This window comes from Patagioenas fasciata, chromosome 7, assembly GCF_037038585.1.
Source record: "Patagioenas fasciata isolate bPatFas1 chromosome 7, bPatFas1.hap1, whole genome shotgun sequence".
Taxonomy (NCBI): Eukaryota; Metazoa; Chordata; class Aves; order Columbiformes; family Columbidae; genus Patagioenas; species Patagioenas fasciata.
The window spans coordinates 38,474,098-38,488,594 of record NC_092526.1 but is presented as its reverse complement, the minus strand read 5'-3'; the positions used below and the strand labels follow the sequence as shown (position 1 = coordinate 38,488,594).

The 14,497-nt window shown below is 37.8% G+C and overlaps 1 protein-coding gene across 5 annotated transcripts in view; it reads right to left on the bottom strand.

Annotated features, from left to right (window-relative positions):
- The window catches only part of RAPH1 (Ras association (RalGDS/AF-6) and pleckstrin homology domains 1), a 91,592-nt gene that overhangs the window by 35,461 nt on the left and 41,634 nt on the right, over positions 1–14,497 (bottom strand). For 4 of the 5 annotated variants that reach the window (XM_071811473.1, XM_071811472.1, XM_065840450.2 and 1 more), the window contains one exon: positions 899–973. The exons of the other annotated variant lie outside the window; for it this stretch is intronic. In XM_071811473.1, the coding sequence (XP_071667574.1) occupies positions 899–973 (75 nt within the window). The remainder of the gene's footprint in view (positions 1–898; positions 974–14,497) is intronic. 5 annotated transcript variants of the gene reach the window in all.

The window sequence follows — 14,497 nt, the reverse complement described above, 5'->3', positions numbered from 1 at the left end:
CTACTTCAGACCACTTATGCTGAGCAAACATCATCCTTATTGTTTTGAAGTTGCCAAGATACATTTTGGAACTTCAGGCTTGCCTGAGGTTTCTCCTCTAGAGAAAAATAATCCAAGGAGTGGTTTGCAGTAGGTGGCAGCATCAGATATATCTGACACCTCAGCTACTGAACATTCAAAGTTTTCTCAACAATGTGAAGCTCTATGCTCTTCATCCCAGCTTGTTTTTTCATCAGAGATTTATAGATTGCTCCATCCCTCCTACTCTAGCTTCAAAAGGAAATACGTATAGAAAATTTAATTCTTAAACCGAATGGCAACTTGTGGACTTAGTATATTACTGACCTCTTCCCTGTGAAGAGAATGAATTTATAATCAGGATTTGTACATACCCATTTCATTATACCACTGTCTTACTAGGTATTCTCCACACATTATATCAAGACAGCATTCAAAATGTTAAAAAAACTCTCATTACTTACTATAGTTTATCTTCAATACAGCAAGTGAACTTATTTTAAGGATACTACTGCCTTTTGACAGTATTGAATACTCCCACACACAATCCACAGCTGTGATCTTTTTTTTAAAGTAGTGAATGGGAATAGAAACAAAAGAGCTTCCAAAAGAACTAGCTCAGTGCATTTCCTTTTCAGCTAAGTCATTTTGCTTGCTGACATGGCTATTAAGTATTTGCCAAGAACTCAAGCATTTTGATAGATCTGCAGAAACAAACAATAAAATTCAGCCTTTAAAAGCACCTTGGATAATCAGGTAAATCATGTAAATACATGCACAAGTTCCTGGAATGGGCAGGGGTGGGAGGAGCACAGCACACACCAAAAGCATTCTTTCTACACAGAAATAGTCACATACAGGTGGAAAGAAGAAGCATCACCTTGGTCAGCAAATGAGAAGGCTTTCCTGCAATGTTTCTCAGAAGGAGGGAGGTTTCCCTGTCCAAATAGGAGTGCTTGTGCAGAAAGAAAGAGAGAGAACAAAAGTCAAGAGAAGTCAGCATAGTAATTTTATAGTGTCTTGATTACAGAAGACGGAGTTGAGTTTAAGGAAAAAAAAACCTACGCCATCACTTTATTCCCCCCCATAAAAATGTGAACATTCCCAAATACTATGAGCCTAACACACTAACACAAAAGCAGTTGTGCAAATACAGGACACAATTTTAAGCTTCTCCTGTAAAAAATGTCACACAATAGAATTAAGAAGTTTTGCTTACCTGCTAGTCGTTTCTTTTCTGCAAGAGAACTTATTTTAAAAGACATTTAGAACTATAAAACATGCACTTCAAATGCTTTTCAAAATCCTGTCCAGTCTTCTAAAACTGAACATTCTACTTCTGTTACACAAATATAAAGCCACTAAAAACTGGTCATCCTGGAGACAAGGAACTAGTTTCATGCTTTCTACACTGGCTGCTGCTTCCACAGTTAAAGAAAAAAGATGCTACCATTATCCAAATCTGACTTACTGTTATTACTATCATTATTATTATGATTATTAAAAAAGTACTTAAGTTTCTCTTCTCTTGTACAGTCCAAATTATATCATCCAAGAAGGTAGAAATAATCAATTTATTTCTCTTGGAAGAGAAATTAGCAGAAAGTGTGTTTTTATCTGTTTAAACAGATGAAGCAAAATCAGTTAGCAGCCAGTAGAGAAAGACTTCTCAAAAGGCAAAAATCGGTTAAGGACAGTTAACAGGGCCATTATAGCATCTGCTATAGAGGAACAATAAAACCATGAGCCCACAGGAATTTACAGAACAACATAGTAACACAGTCACGAGTCTGCTAAGGAAATTAGGTTAATACTGTGGCAATTAACAAGAACATTAAGTATTAATATATCTCCTGTGTACCACCACTGTACTACAAATTTTGTCTCATGTGGCTGTGTCTGTCTCCGCCTTATTTGTGTCCATTGGTCCAATGCTATACAGAACAAAGCACGACATCTGAGCAGCCTACTAGACTCTTTTTTTAAGAATCAGCAGAATTAACAGAAACCCCCATCTCTTCTTATCCTGGGATAAGTAACTAAGGATCTCTAGCAGGCTTTAAAAGTTACCAGTCAGCAAAGACTCGACACAGCATCAGAATTCAAACTTAGGCTCCAGCCCAAGCTCCACCTGGTACTTAGCCATGAATACAGACACAGGTTGTGCTACAGACTGAATGAAGGGTTTTTGGCCTGCAGATTAATTACTGTCTGTGTCTACATCCTATGTTTTAGTAGCACAGCAGTGCTGCCTAGTGACAAATTTTTCACGCCTCAGGTACGCAATGATGAGCTTTGTGATGCAGGACCATGTAAAATTAGAAGGTCTCATGCATTGTTTATGGTCATAGAGAATTCTCAGATTAGACGTTCTGACATACATAATCACATTAGGGGACTGATGAACCAATACACTCTGCATTTTCTACACACAGAGGATTTCCAGCAACTTCAAAGATACTTAAGAAAGGTTGTTATTTAAAGAACAGTTCATTCACTCAGTCCAAGCAAACCTGAGGCAATGCGAACATTGCTGGTTAATGATCCAGCTTTGCTTAACCTGAAGGCAGACTGATCCTTGTTTTATGATTCCTGCTAGGTGTATTTTCACTCTGAATTGCATCCTTTCATGCTTGCTCTAACTTCATGCAAAGTCAGTTTAGAATGGTCTCATTACAACATATTACTACAGAACTTCTGGAATAAATTGGTTGGTTCAACTCAAAGCTCAAAAACATATACAAGGATCCAAAGACAAGTGGGTCACTTTTTCTTGGTGAATGGACCACTGCAGTAGAAAGAATATTACAATGTACATTTGTAGCCTCTTCCTGAGGGTTTAGCCACATTCTCTCCTTAGCCTATCAGTCAAAACCAGTGTCAGGATAAAGCGAGGATAGTGAATCTCTCCTTAAAGGAAATACTATTTGTTGGAGACCATTTCTCCTACAGAGAAGCTCAAGGTAGATCATTTAACCTTCTTCCTACCATTTTGGCTGTTGCCATCTTGCATTTAAGTACAGTGGATCTTTTCTCCTTTAGGGAGCTTTTATTCTATCCAGAAATGGGAATGCCACATATTTCCTACAAAATAATAACCACTAAGGACTTTGCTAATACCGCTTTCCAGACCTGCAGCAAAATATAAAAACAGATGACCACAAGACAGTTATTCTGGAAATCAAGAATGATGGTATTTCATGGGAACAGGTGTTGGCCAGTAAAGTGTGAAATAAAAGTGTGATGACAACTACCTCTGTGACTTTGAACTGGACAGACACCTAGAAACAGGAAGGCAACAGTTCTTTGTCAGACACCTTTCATGCACAGCTCCTTCCCACAACATAACACATTCTGCAGTTCTGGAGAGGTCCAAGAGTTAGAATGAGCAGAAAAAGCAATAGGCATTAGAAGATATTAAGATTTTCTACTAAAAGGAGGATCTATAAAACCACTCAATCAGTAAAAGAATTTTAAAACAAACACTTATACTTTGCTATTTTAAATGATGAACACAGAGCCAGACTCCACTTCAGATTCCCAGTTAATCTAACACCACCAGTGCTCAGGCAGAACTCAAAATACCATAGCCTGCTGAGCAGGATCCTTAAGAGGCAATAAGAAATTTTTCTCCTTGTCACATCATCAAATCATGTCATTTGCACTTGCACAGAAACTGTTTAAGGGAAGAATCTGCCGATATAAACATATACACCATGCTATGAGACTTCACAACAGTAACAAGGGACAGGCTAGTGCACTGGCTATGCTGGAGACTGGACTTCACTAAGTTTGTTTCTCTACGATCTTCAGAAGACACTCTTCCTTCCCTAAAAAAAGCAAATAAGAAGCCTACCATGAAGTACTGAATATGCTTGCAACTTATTTTCATGCCAAAAATCACTTCTTTTTGGGCCGATTGTTACATAATACACAAAAAGCTACTGGATTATGGTTTAGTGCTTCCTCATAATATGGAACGGACTTTGAACTAAGTTTCAGAAACTCAATTTACTTCAAAAGACCTGCACAGAAAAAAAAAATAGTCAAAAGAAAACTATTAAAAATAGGAAAACTATGTTTTAAACTCATTTTATACATGAAGTACAAGATGATATTGCAATGATGATGGTTTGGGACTGTTTTCTACTCTAAGTCCCAGCGGCAGTTATTGTAAGTCATGCTGTAACTATGGACACTAAGAATAATAAATAATCCTCAAAAAATTATATAAAAGATATGCTGATCAAAGCATTAATGTTCTATAATGTAAAATGTATACCTCCCTCAAGGGATGACAAACCAGCTAGCTGTGCACAGAATAAAGTATAGAGACATTCTCACACTGATAAATGGGCAGGATGATCAAAATATCAGAACTAACAAAAACCAAAAAAATAAGTCTATTAATGTCTCCATAATGAACTTTAGGCTGGTATGGATAATCATAACATACAAAACTACATTTGAGTAAAATTAACATTAACGTTTAAAAGTCCGAGGTGCTGTTAGGACAACAAGAATTAACTAGTTTTCTTGTGTCATTAAGCAAACGCAGCTAGCCTTGATGTTTATAAAAGCATAGAATATAGCCTTCTAAATTACATTTTGGATTTCAAAGGTTTCCTATATCCTTTCTTTGAAGACAGGAATGTAACATCCGTTATCTTCAGGCCTAAATAGCAGAAGTTCATGGACCAGCTGTTGCATATTGCATTTCAGCGTCTTCAGAGAACCCAATGCATTACTCCTCTTAAATACAAAGTAGCTGCTTATGCCAGCAAGCTTTTTTAATGCTGAAACATTGTCATACCCATCACCAACCTACGTCTACAAAACATGTTTGCTGAACATGATAGAACAGAAGGACTACCAGGAAAAAGAAAATACCTTTGAGATTTTCAGAACATAATTGGTTGCACTGTACTAAACAACAAGTAATCCTCTATATGGCCAAAACCTCAAGATTTTCTCTCCTATTATCCTTGTCAGTTAACTTATGAAAAGTTCAGTGGGTTGACTCATCTAAGTGTTCCTTCTCCGGCGGGGGGATTGGACTGGATGATCTTTTGAGGTCCCTTCCAATCCCTGACATTCTGTGATTCTGTGACTTAATTCTTGAGGTTGTGAGGTCTTGGGATGAAAGCCAATTTCAAAAATGGAAAAAAAAGAAGCACATCCCCCCAACCCAAAAAAAAAAGGAAAATAAACCAAAACCAACACCGCAAAAAACCTCACAACCAAACAAAAACACCACAAAAATTATTTCTAACACCAAATTACTGAGCAGAATTATTTTTTGCAGAGAGTAAGTAATGCACGGATTTTCGGTTCTGAAGGAAGCAACTGTAGCAGGCCATCAGTCCACAATATATCAGTCCATCAATATACATATTGCCTCATTTCTTCAATTCTACTTGCATATTTTTGCAAAACCTTGACAATCATGTTCATATCGAACACTGATTCATCTTGTTGTTACACACCTGATTATTGCTTGGTACCGAAGTGAGACAAATTTAGAAAGATTCCATCTCATTGCAAAGAGACAGCGTTGTATCTAATTCCTGGAATTTTAAGGTAGTGGCTTGGAATGGATATATGCAGCGCTTAAAAACAGCACAATACAGTAAGAAGAGTGACAAATCTGTTCTCTATGCTGTCAATTTACATATAATGAGCAAAACCTGGGTGGGACAAGTAAGAAGAAGATGACCTGGCAATCTTCTAAGGTATTTTTATTGTTTTAATGCGTTAAATATGTTAAATAGAAAAACTTCTTTTTGATTAAATATTACATGTAGGTTCGAAGCCATCCTTCACTCAAGGTATGTACAACAGAATAACTTACCTCAGTACATTAAAAAAAAAATTACAAGATACTGAGGACTTGTGTACATAAATATCTTGCCACATTTCTTGCAAAACTCTAAAAATTTCACATAATACACACATCTAATTAAACCAGCTGGTGGCACTCTTGTGCCACTGTTTTAGATTTAATACAACAGTTGAGAAACACGACAATTTTTTTTTAAAGACTCCTTCTGTCCCTTATGAAATACACTGAAACGAGGAAAACTATCCAATAACAGAACTTTGTTGAAAACACAACTACTACAGCTTGCATTTCAACTACATCAGTACATTGAATTCTTTAGACTCCAGCTTAAAGAACTAGAATCCACTATATTCAAAAGAGAACTCAAGAATTTAAAATAGTGTAAGCCTAATTTTTATAATTTTGTCCCAAAGGGGAACAAAGATGGGAAACGAGAACTGAAACTTCACTTTGCAATCTGTCAAGGTTTAAGGCAAGGCGGCAATAAACCGTGGCGTACGCTCCCTGTTACCCCTCACTTCCCGCCACCCCTTTTCCTTTAGATTGGAAAGATGATAGGAAAGATAAGGGGAAAGGACGAGAGACTCAGACTTCAAGTTGGAGAGTTTTAAGGGCTTTTACTAATGCTACTAATAAATAGAGAATATATATACAAAATATACAAAACCAGTCTCAAGTGCTGGATGTGGAGCTGGCGTCACTCCAGCAGCAGAGCTGGGTGTGCGGAGCTGGTGGCTCCAGCAGGTGCAGCTCAGGACCCAGGAAGTCATGGGCAGGACTGCACAGCAAAACCGGAACCTGGTTGCAGGATGCAGGGCCTTGGGATCGCAGGCAGACAGACAGGGTCCTCTCTAGATGCTGGCCATGATCACAGAGAGCATGACCCTCATCATCACCCTCTTACATAGTGGGTATGACAATTATGGGATGCAATACTTCCGTTGGTCAGTTCTAGTCACCTGTTCCATCCACCCCTCCTCAAACACACCCCTCTCTCAATGGAACGTGGAAAAACTTATCAGTCTTTCTTGGCTACCATAGTAATAAATCTAAACACGAGCTTCTTCAGCATTGCGTTGGTCTCTTATCAGCACCAAGTACAGCATCCTAGGAAAAATATGCAGCCTAAAATTCAGAGAAGTGCAACCACCCAGAAAAACTTAGCTGAAACAAAAATCACTACAAGAGAACCGGTCTTGTTTTTAACAAAACCAGGACACAATCTCTTTGAGATTATGTGTTCATGTATAAGAGCACATAATAGAAAATGTTGAACATCTTAATTAAAAACCCCAGTTTTTGCTTTTCTTTGCTTTCCTTTGCTTTCCTTTGCTATGGGGGTTGTCCAGTCTGGAGAAAAGGAGGCTGAGGGGAGACCTTATCACTCTCTACAACTACTTGAAAGGAGGTTGTAGCAAGGTGGTTGTTGGTCTCTTCTCTCAAGGCACAAACGATAGGACAAGAGGAAATGGCCTTAAGTTGTACCAGGAGAGATTTAGATTGGATATCAGGAAAAATTTCTTCACCAGAAGGGTCATCAAGCACTGGAACAGGTGCCCAGAGGAGTTGTTGTATCACCATCCCTAGAGATAATTAAAAGACATGTGGTGCTTAGGGACATGGTTTAGTGGTGGACTTGGTAGTGTTAGGTTTACGGTTGGACTTGATGATCTTTAAAGTCTTTTCCAACATAAGTGGTTCTATGATACTATTCTATGACTATGACTGCTGAGAGCAATCGTCCTTCAGAAAAAAAAGTGTATCTTAAGTAGTCTTGCCCAATTAATAACTAGAAAATAGGCAATGATCAACTTCAAGAAAACTATAAAGCTTGACTGTAAGGATATACACGGTTACCTTACTGCAATGCTGGGATACTAAAGAGTTAAACTCAAGTCACTAATGTGATTTTTCTGTTGCACGCAAATTGACCCACCTATTAACAAAAAATGAAGCCATATAAACATGTAATAACAACTTACGGGAGCCAATTCAGCTTCTTCTGGAAAGTTAAAGGGATGCTTGGACTGATTGATGGAATGTCCCATAGAAACAGTAAAAAAATGTAGAAAAATGGGGAGGGAAGGATGCAGAAGGGGAAGAGGGGAAGAGAGGGGGAGAAAGAAAGGTTTTATTATTGCTCAGAAGAGGAAAGAAAAAGGCAGTGATGACAAGTGACTTAAGCAAAGGAAACAAAAATAGATTAAGAAGCTGTAATGTCCCTCATCCAAACTTGTTATGGACAAAATGATCAATGATTTGAAGACAAAAGGAGATTCAGGCTTTCTCCTATGGGAAGGGAGGAGGAAATAGGATACAAGTATCTTTTCAACCACAGTGAGAGGGGAAAGAGTCAATCTCAGGCTAAAGCACTTCAGTGAAGCATCTGCAAGCACACACAATACATGTTTTCTACCTTTGTTGAAACAAATCAGAAAATAAATGCAGCTAACATCCTATTTGCATACCCACTTGTTCACTAAGCCAACAACTGAGACCTAAATTCTCTAAACACTATAAACAGAAAAAAAAAACCCACATAATAATTTTATACAAGCTTATATGCTTCCCAGGTAAATTCCTCCATACCAATAATTAACATAATGCACTCTGCTCACAATTACTAAGTGCGTATAAGAGGAATGTCCATTTAGTAGAGATTTGTCTTATTTCAGTTGGTCATATTATTTTAGATCTCTCAGTATCCTTATACTGTAATTCATTTAAAAAGAAACGAAGAGGAAGTACTTCTGCATTTCCATAATCTCCAGTAAGGGAAGGAGAAAAACAAAACAAAACCAAGAACGACAAATATAAACCACCAAAGTTGTGTCTCAGGACACAGTGTTCATGGGAGTGACAAACTTATTAGTGTGAAGCTGTTAAGAGATCAAAAATAGAATATTACGCTACTAAAAAGCAGAGGCCCTAAGATTCCCAGTGCATCATCCAATACCTGCTCCTTTTCTGTCAAAGGTACAGAATTATTTGTTTCAGGCATGTTAATTTTGATAACTGGGTTACACAGTTAAGGTTTGACAGATGTAAAAGGTGTTACAGTTTCTTCAAAACCTCAGGAAAGGAAAACGGACACTTAGAAATTGAAGCAGCAGCATCAGATAACAGAGCTGCCTGATACTTCAACATACAAGATGTGGTTTCAATTGCTTATAAAAATTTTTTCCAAGCTTTAACCACTAAGACAGGAATTTTCCATGATGGGCTACTGTTACAGGATAATTACTAGTCATTTACATTAGACAAAGTATTTCCAGGGGAGGAAAGGGAGGTGCATTTCATTTAAAACACACTTTTTAAAAAATCTCTGTACATCTGACCATGAAAATGATTATTGGCAGGGGCATCCTCAAAGACTGGCTTTGTGCTTTCCCATGGGAAGTTACCCAAATTTATCTAAGCATAAGCCTTCAGAATTAAAACTGCAGTCCACGAAGTCTCAGTGAAGTCTGAAGCATCACAATTAAAAATATCTCAAGGATACATCCTCTCACAGAGCAATGCCCAGACCTTCAATGGACTCTACACTACTAACTCTGAAGAAAAGATTGGTCAAGTTTGAGAATGTTTGGGTCCATGGTGGAACAGCGTAACAGCCTTCTTGAAATTGCAACGCTTGGCTGCTGCAGAACACATTGGAGCGCAACACAGGAAGTGGGGATCTGGAGCTATTCGTCTGTGCTCCCAAGCGGCAAACCCTCCTCCTGGAACTCGTGCAGCTCCATTTCACCGCAGACAACTGGAATTTCCTAACTCTTCTCTCTTTTCTTTTTTTTCTTTTTTTTTTTTTTTTTTTAAGCGAACAAACAGTAAAACAGCAAGTATTTCTTAACTACAAGGGGGTCCTTATAACTTCATGTCAGTTCTGGCAGTTAGTCAAAACCTACTGGAATTGCAATTTAAGAAACACAACTGTGGACATTTCAAGGTAAGAAACTTTTGCACTATTTGCCAGTCCATGTACCTCCCAGGTCAGTTTATGATGTCAAACACGAGGTCCATGGGACACAGCAGGACAGAAAGGGTTGCAAAAGCCAGCAAACATTTCAGTTCAAGCTCAGTTTCACTACTGGTTTTAAGAAAGACTTAACAGCCACAAAAAAAGAGGCAGTCCTGATCTCCCCCCAGTCATGTGCTCTCACATCGCTTTTGTGCGGACAGCAGTGATTCTGACCATGTGGCCCAGTGGATCAATGATCAACTAGTTCAGAAGGATTACTTTTCAGGGAGACCACAAGCTGATCCAAATCACCGGGCAGCTGCACAAACACTAGCGCCAGCACAAGATGGGGCAAGACTGCCCAGTTCAGCAGTAGCATGGACATAAATTAGCATAAATCAAACAAAATCCCAAACAAAGTTTGTCTGCAGGGAGGAGGTATCAAGCAGTGGCATTTTCCCAAAAGAAAAACAACACATAACTGGGAAAAGTCAATAAGACAGAGTTAATTTCACAGAAAATCAGACCACATCTGATTTGTCTAAAAAGACAGGCATTAAGTGGAAGACTAAAAGACAAAAGACAGAAAAAAAAATACCTACACTTTATTAAGACTAATTCATGCATAACTGCATTAGTTAGAATATTGGATACTTCCTCCTGTGAAAGGCTTTACCTGTAGCACAGAAAATAGGTATCTTAGCTGCTTTGATGCCTTAAAGAATAAAAGTGCATGTAGCTTTAACTGGTTTTGTTTGAATCTGCTGCTTGTTACACTAAGTAGTAACTGTATTAAGTAACATTTGCTTATATGTCTGTTGAACTCTGAACTCTGAATCAGTCCTAAAGAAATGATTGTAGACATCACATTATCCAAAGATCAATCACTAGAAGAGAACAGGTATACACAGCTGGGCAGTTTAAAAGTCACGAATCTATACTATTGGTTAAAAGCAGATAAGCCATATGATAAAAATTAAACCTGCATTCATAAAGCAAACCACTGATGTGGCTGGTCTAAAATCTTGAATAACTTTTACAAACAAGATACTAGTAAATGTCCAACACGGGAAACTGTAACCAAGGCTGTAAATTTGGTTAAATAAAAATGAAGACTTTGCTTTGCATCTGCAGACAACATTTATTTTACAATAACAGCCTAAACACTAACTAGCACACAGTGACACTGTTACAAGGCCAGTTCCCAGTTGTTTCTTCAGAACATTAAGGCCTACTGTTGGGGTTCAGACTCGTCTACAAACCTCACAAACCCTAGTTTTCATCCTATAGGTTGGAAGCATATATAACTGAAGAAAACTGCATAAGTTCTTTTCTCATTTCAAGAGTTTAATGTTCCACAATCAGCTGCTGTGTTCTTAACTTTTGTCATCTGTTCCAAATTGAATTTTTGGCAACTTGAAGGACAAACGAGTAATCTGTTGCTAATTTCCTACAGATGTAGTATTTCTCTTCCCTAATCTAATTAGATGTTGCAGAAAAAGTAAAGGAGTTTGTCTTGGTTTTAAGTGGACTGGTGTATCTACAAAAAAATTTGCCTGTTTTAAAAGTTCCATTAATCACAACTTGTAGAATGATATCTTCACTGGAAAGTGCAAGCAAAACATGCAACTCCCTGCAGTGCTTCTGACAAAATTCGGTATCATCATAAGGCAAGAACTCTCATTTCTCAACTCAGTTCTAGTGGCCTGGTCCAAGATTGCTTCTTCTGAGAGGTATGCTGCCTAGATTTACTTGGTCAATGATCTATGGTATTTTTCCCCTTGTAGATGATTCTAGCAAGAGTTCCAACTTTTAAGCAACCTTTTTCATAGCTTGCCTGTTTTAATGATGTATTTTTTCCTATCATAAACACAAGTATTTTTCTAAAGTGCTGTGGAACCATCACGAAACAGTGAGATTTATCTTTACATATGGTTATTTAGCACCCAATTCAAACTGGCTTCTCCAACTGACGAAATCTGTGATACTGACTTCTCTAATCAACACATTTAAAGAGGCAGGAGGGGAAGCTAAAAGGATTAAAAAGGTCACTGGACTTCAGAGAGCTTCCATCAGCACCAGCAGCTGTTCTACTGTTAGCATTACTAATTAAACAGCACATGTACATGCACACACAGCAGTCTAACCATTTTCAGAGGATACCAGCTCAGCTGACTGCCACCAGCTCATATTCTGTTCTCACAACAGCCAAGAGTCTACTGCAACTGGAAAGTGAAGGCTGATTAACCTTGAACTGTGTGCCCACATCTTAAAAAGTCACAACAGCTGGAAAACAGAAACAATCAAGTGTTTGGTATCTCCAGAAGAACACAGTGGGAAAAACAGCACAAGTATACTGCAGTAAAATTCTAAGTGATACAGTACAACTTTGCTGGAGACAGTCATGCATCACACTGCCCATTTTGCTGTTCCTCCCAGGGAGGAAACTTTTAAGCTTATTCATCAGTGTGAGACAACACTGACAGGCAAACCCAGAGAATAAACACATTCATACATGTTTTATGGTTCATGCTAGACTTTAATTAGTGACCTACATGAAAAAAAGTTATTAGGTTGGTGCAAAAGTAACTGCGGTTTTGGACCGTGAACTTTAAATCATTATAACTAGGCTCAAACACATCTTGATTAATCAAAATAGGAACCTTTACAGTCAACACATTTTTGCCAATGAGAAATAAGTTTGTTTACTCCTGTAGTGTAAAAATCTGTGCCTTAAGATTCAACAAACTCTTGGAAAGCATCTTCTGCATTCTGCTGATTGTGGAAATGTTCTTCCTGCACAAAGTTGTCAAGGTGCTTGAAGAAGTGGTAGTCGGTTGGAAAGAGTACAGGTGAATATGGTAGATGTAGCCCAGTTCATTCAACTTTTGAAGAGTTGGTTGTGCAACATGAGGTTGGGTGGTGTTGTGGAGAAGAATCAGGTCCTTTCTGTTGACCGATGCTGGCTGCAGACATTGCAGTTTTCGGTGCATCTCATTGATTTGCTGAGCAGACTTCGCAGACAGGATGGTTTTGCTAGGGTTCAGAAAGCTGTAGTGGATCAGCCCAGCACCAGACCACCAAACAGTAACCAGGACTTTTTTTTGGTGCAAGTTTGGCTTTGGGAAGTGCTTTGGAGGTTTTTCGTGGTCCAACCACTGAGTTGGTCGCTGCCAGCTGTCATATACACTTTTCATTGCACATCACAATCTGATCAGGAAACGGTTCATTGCTGTTACGCAGAATAATTTTTGATTTTTCAGTCAGATCATGAGGCACTCACCTACCCAGCTTTTTCACCTTCCCAATTTGCTTCAAATGCCAAAAGATCATAGAATGGTCAACATTGTGTTCTTCAGCAGCTTCTCGTGTAGCTGTAAGAGAATCAGCTTTGATGACTGTTCTCAATTGGTCACTGTCAACTACACTCCCCATCTCCAAGGCTTTCATCTCCTTTGCCAACCTTCCTGAACCACCGCTGCGCTGTATGTTCATTAACAGTTCCTGGGCCATATATGCTGTTGATATTGCGAGTCGTCTCCACTACTTTACAACCCATTTTGAACTTGAATAAGAAAATCACTTAAATTTGCTTTCTGGCTAACATAATTTCCATAGTCTAAACTAAACATAAACCAGCAAGTAATAAGTCAGTAGCAAAAAAACAAAGTGAGAGAAGTGTATTAAAATGAGGTATAATATAACTACATTTAAGAATGTATTTCAATATCTAATGGCAAATTTCAACAATGCAAAAACCACAATTCTTTTGCACCAACATAATACATGGTACATTTATAATTTATGTCTATGAAATAAGTCAGATACGCTGATCAAAGAAGCACAATTTATAAATACAAGGAAAATGTTTAGGTTCTCATTTCCATTTCGCTTATTTTCAATCTTAATAACCCAGTTTTTAAAACCTACCATTCCATGCATTTGCAGTAATTTAAACCTTTAGAACATCTCCCTTTTCTTACAAAAAACAACAAAAACAACAAAAAAATCCCTTCCCGTCATTTGTTTTGCAGATTTCATAAGTATAAACTGGAGGGGAAAAAAAGTGCTAGTTTTGCAGGCATTAGGAAGAGTATATTAGTAATCTTTGGGTTCCAGCGCATCATATGACAAAAATTGTTTAACTGTCAAGCATAAACTTCATGATGAACAGCCAAGTACATTTGATTACCAAAATACATAAGTATTGTTTATATTTCATAAACTGATATGTTTATCTCTGGAGATGTTTTGAAAGACTCCAAAAATCTGGCAAGCGAAGAGTCATTTTGCATGTATTTCAACAACATTTTGGGAGCTGGACGGCTCACACTTCTTATGCTAACAACATTGGAAGCCAAAGTAATGCTTCAAGATGATAGATATGTACCACTTTCCTTCACTGTTGACTTATTAAAATAATTTGTGACTAACAATTGAAAAAAAAAAAAAAAGAAAGAGGAAGAGATGGTCTAATTGTGTTTCATATTAAGTCTTTCCACTGACTATTTTCAGCTTAGGAAAAGAATAACTGGAAACACTCCAGAATACACTTGGTTTACAAAACTAAAGACATAATAGAACTGGCAGAAAATGAAAATAATTTAATTTTTTAAAAAAATCTTTAGAAGAAACACAAAAACATCTGTCATGCCTTGTTTGTTGCGTATCTGTGACTA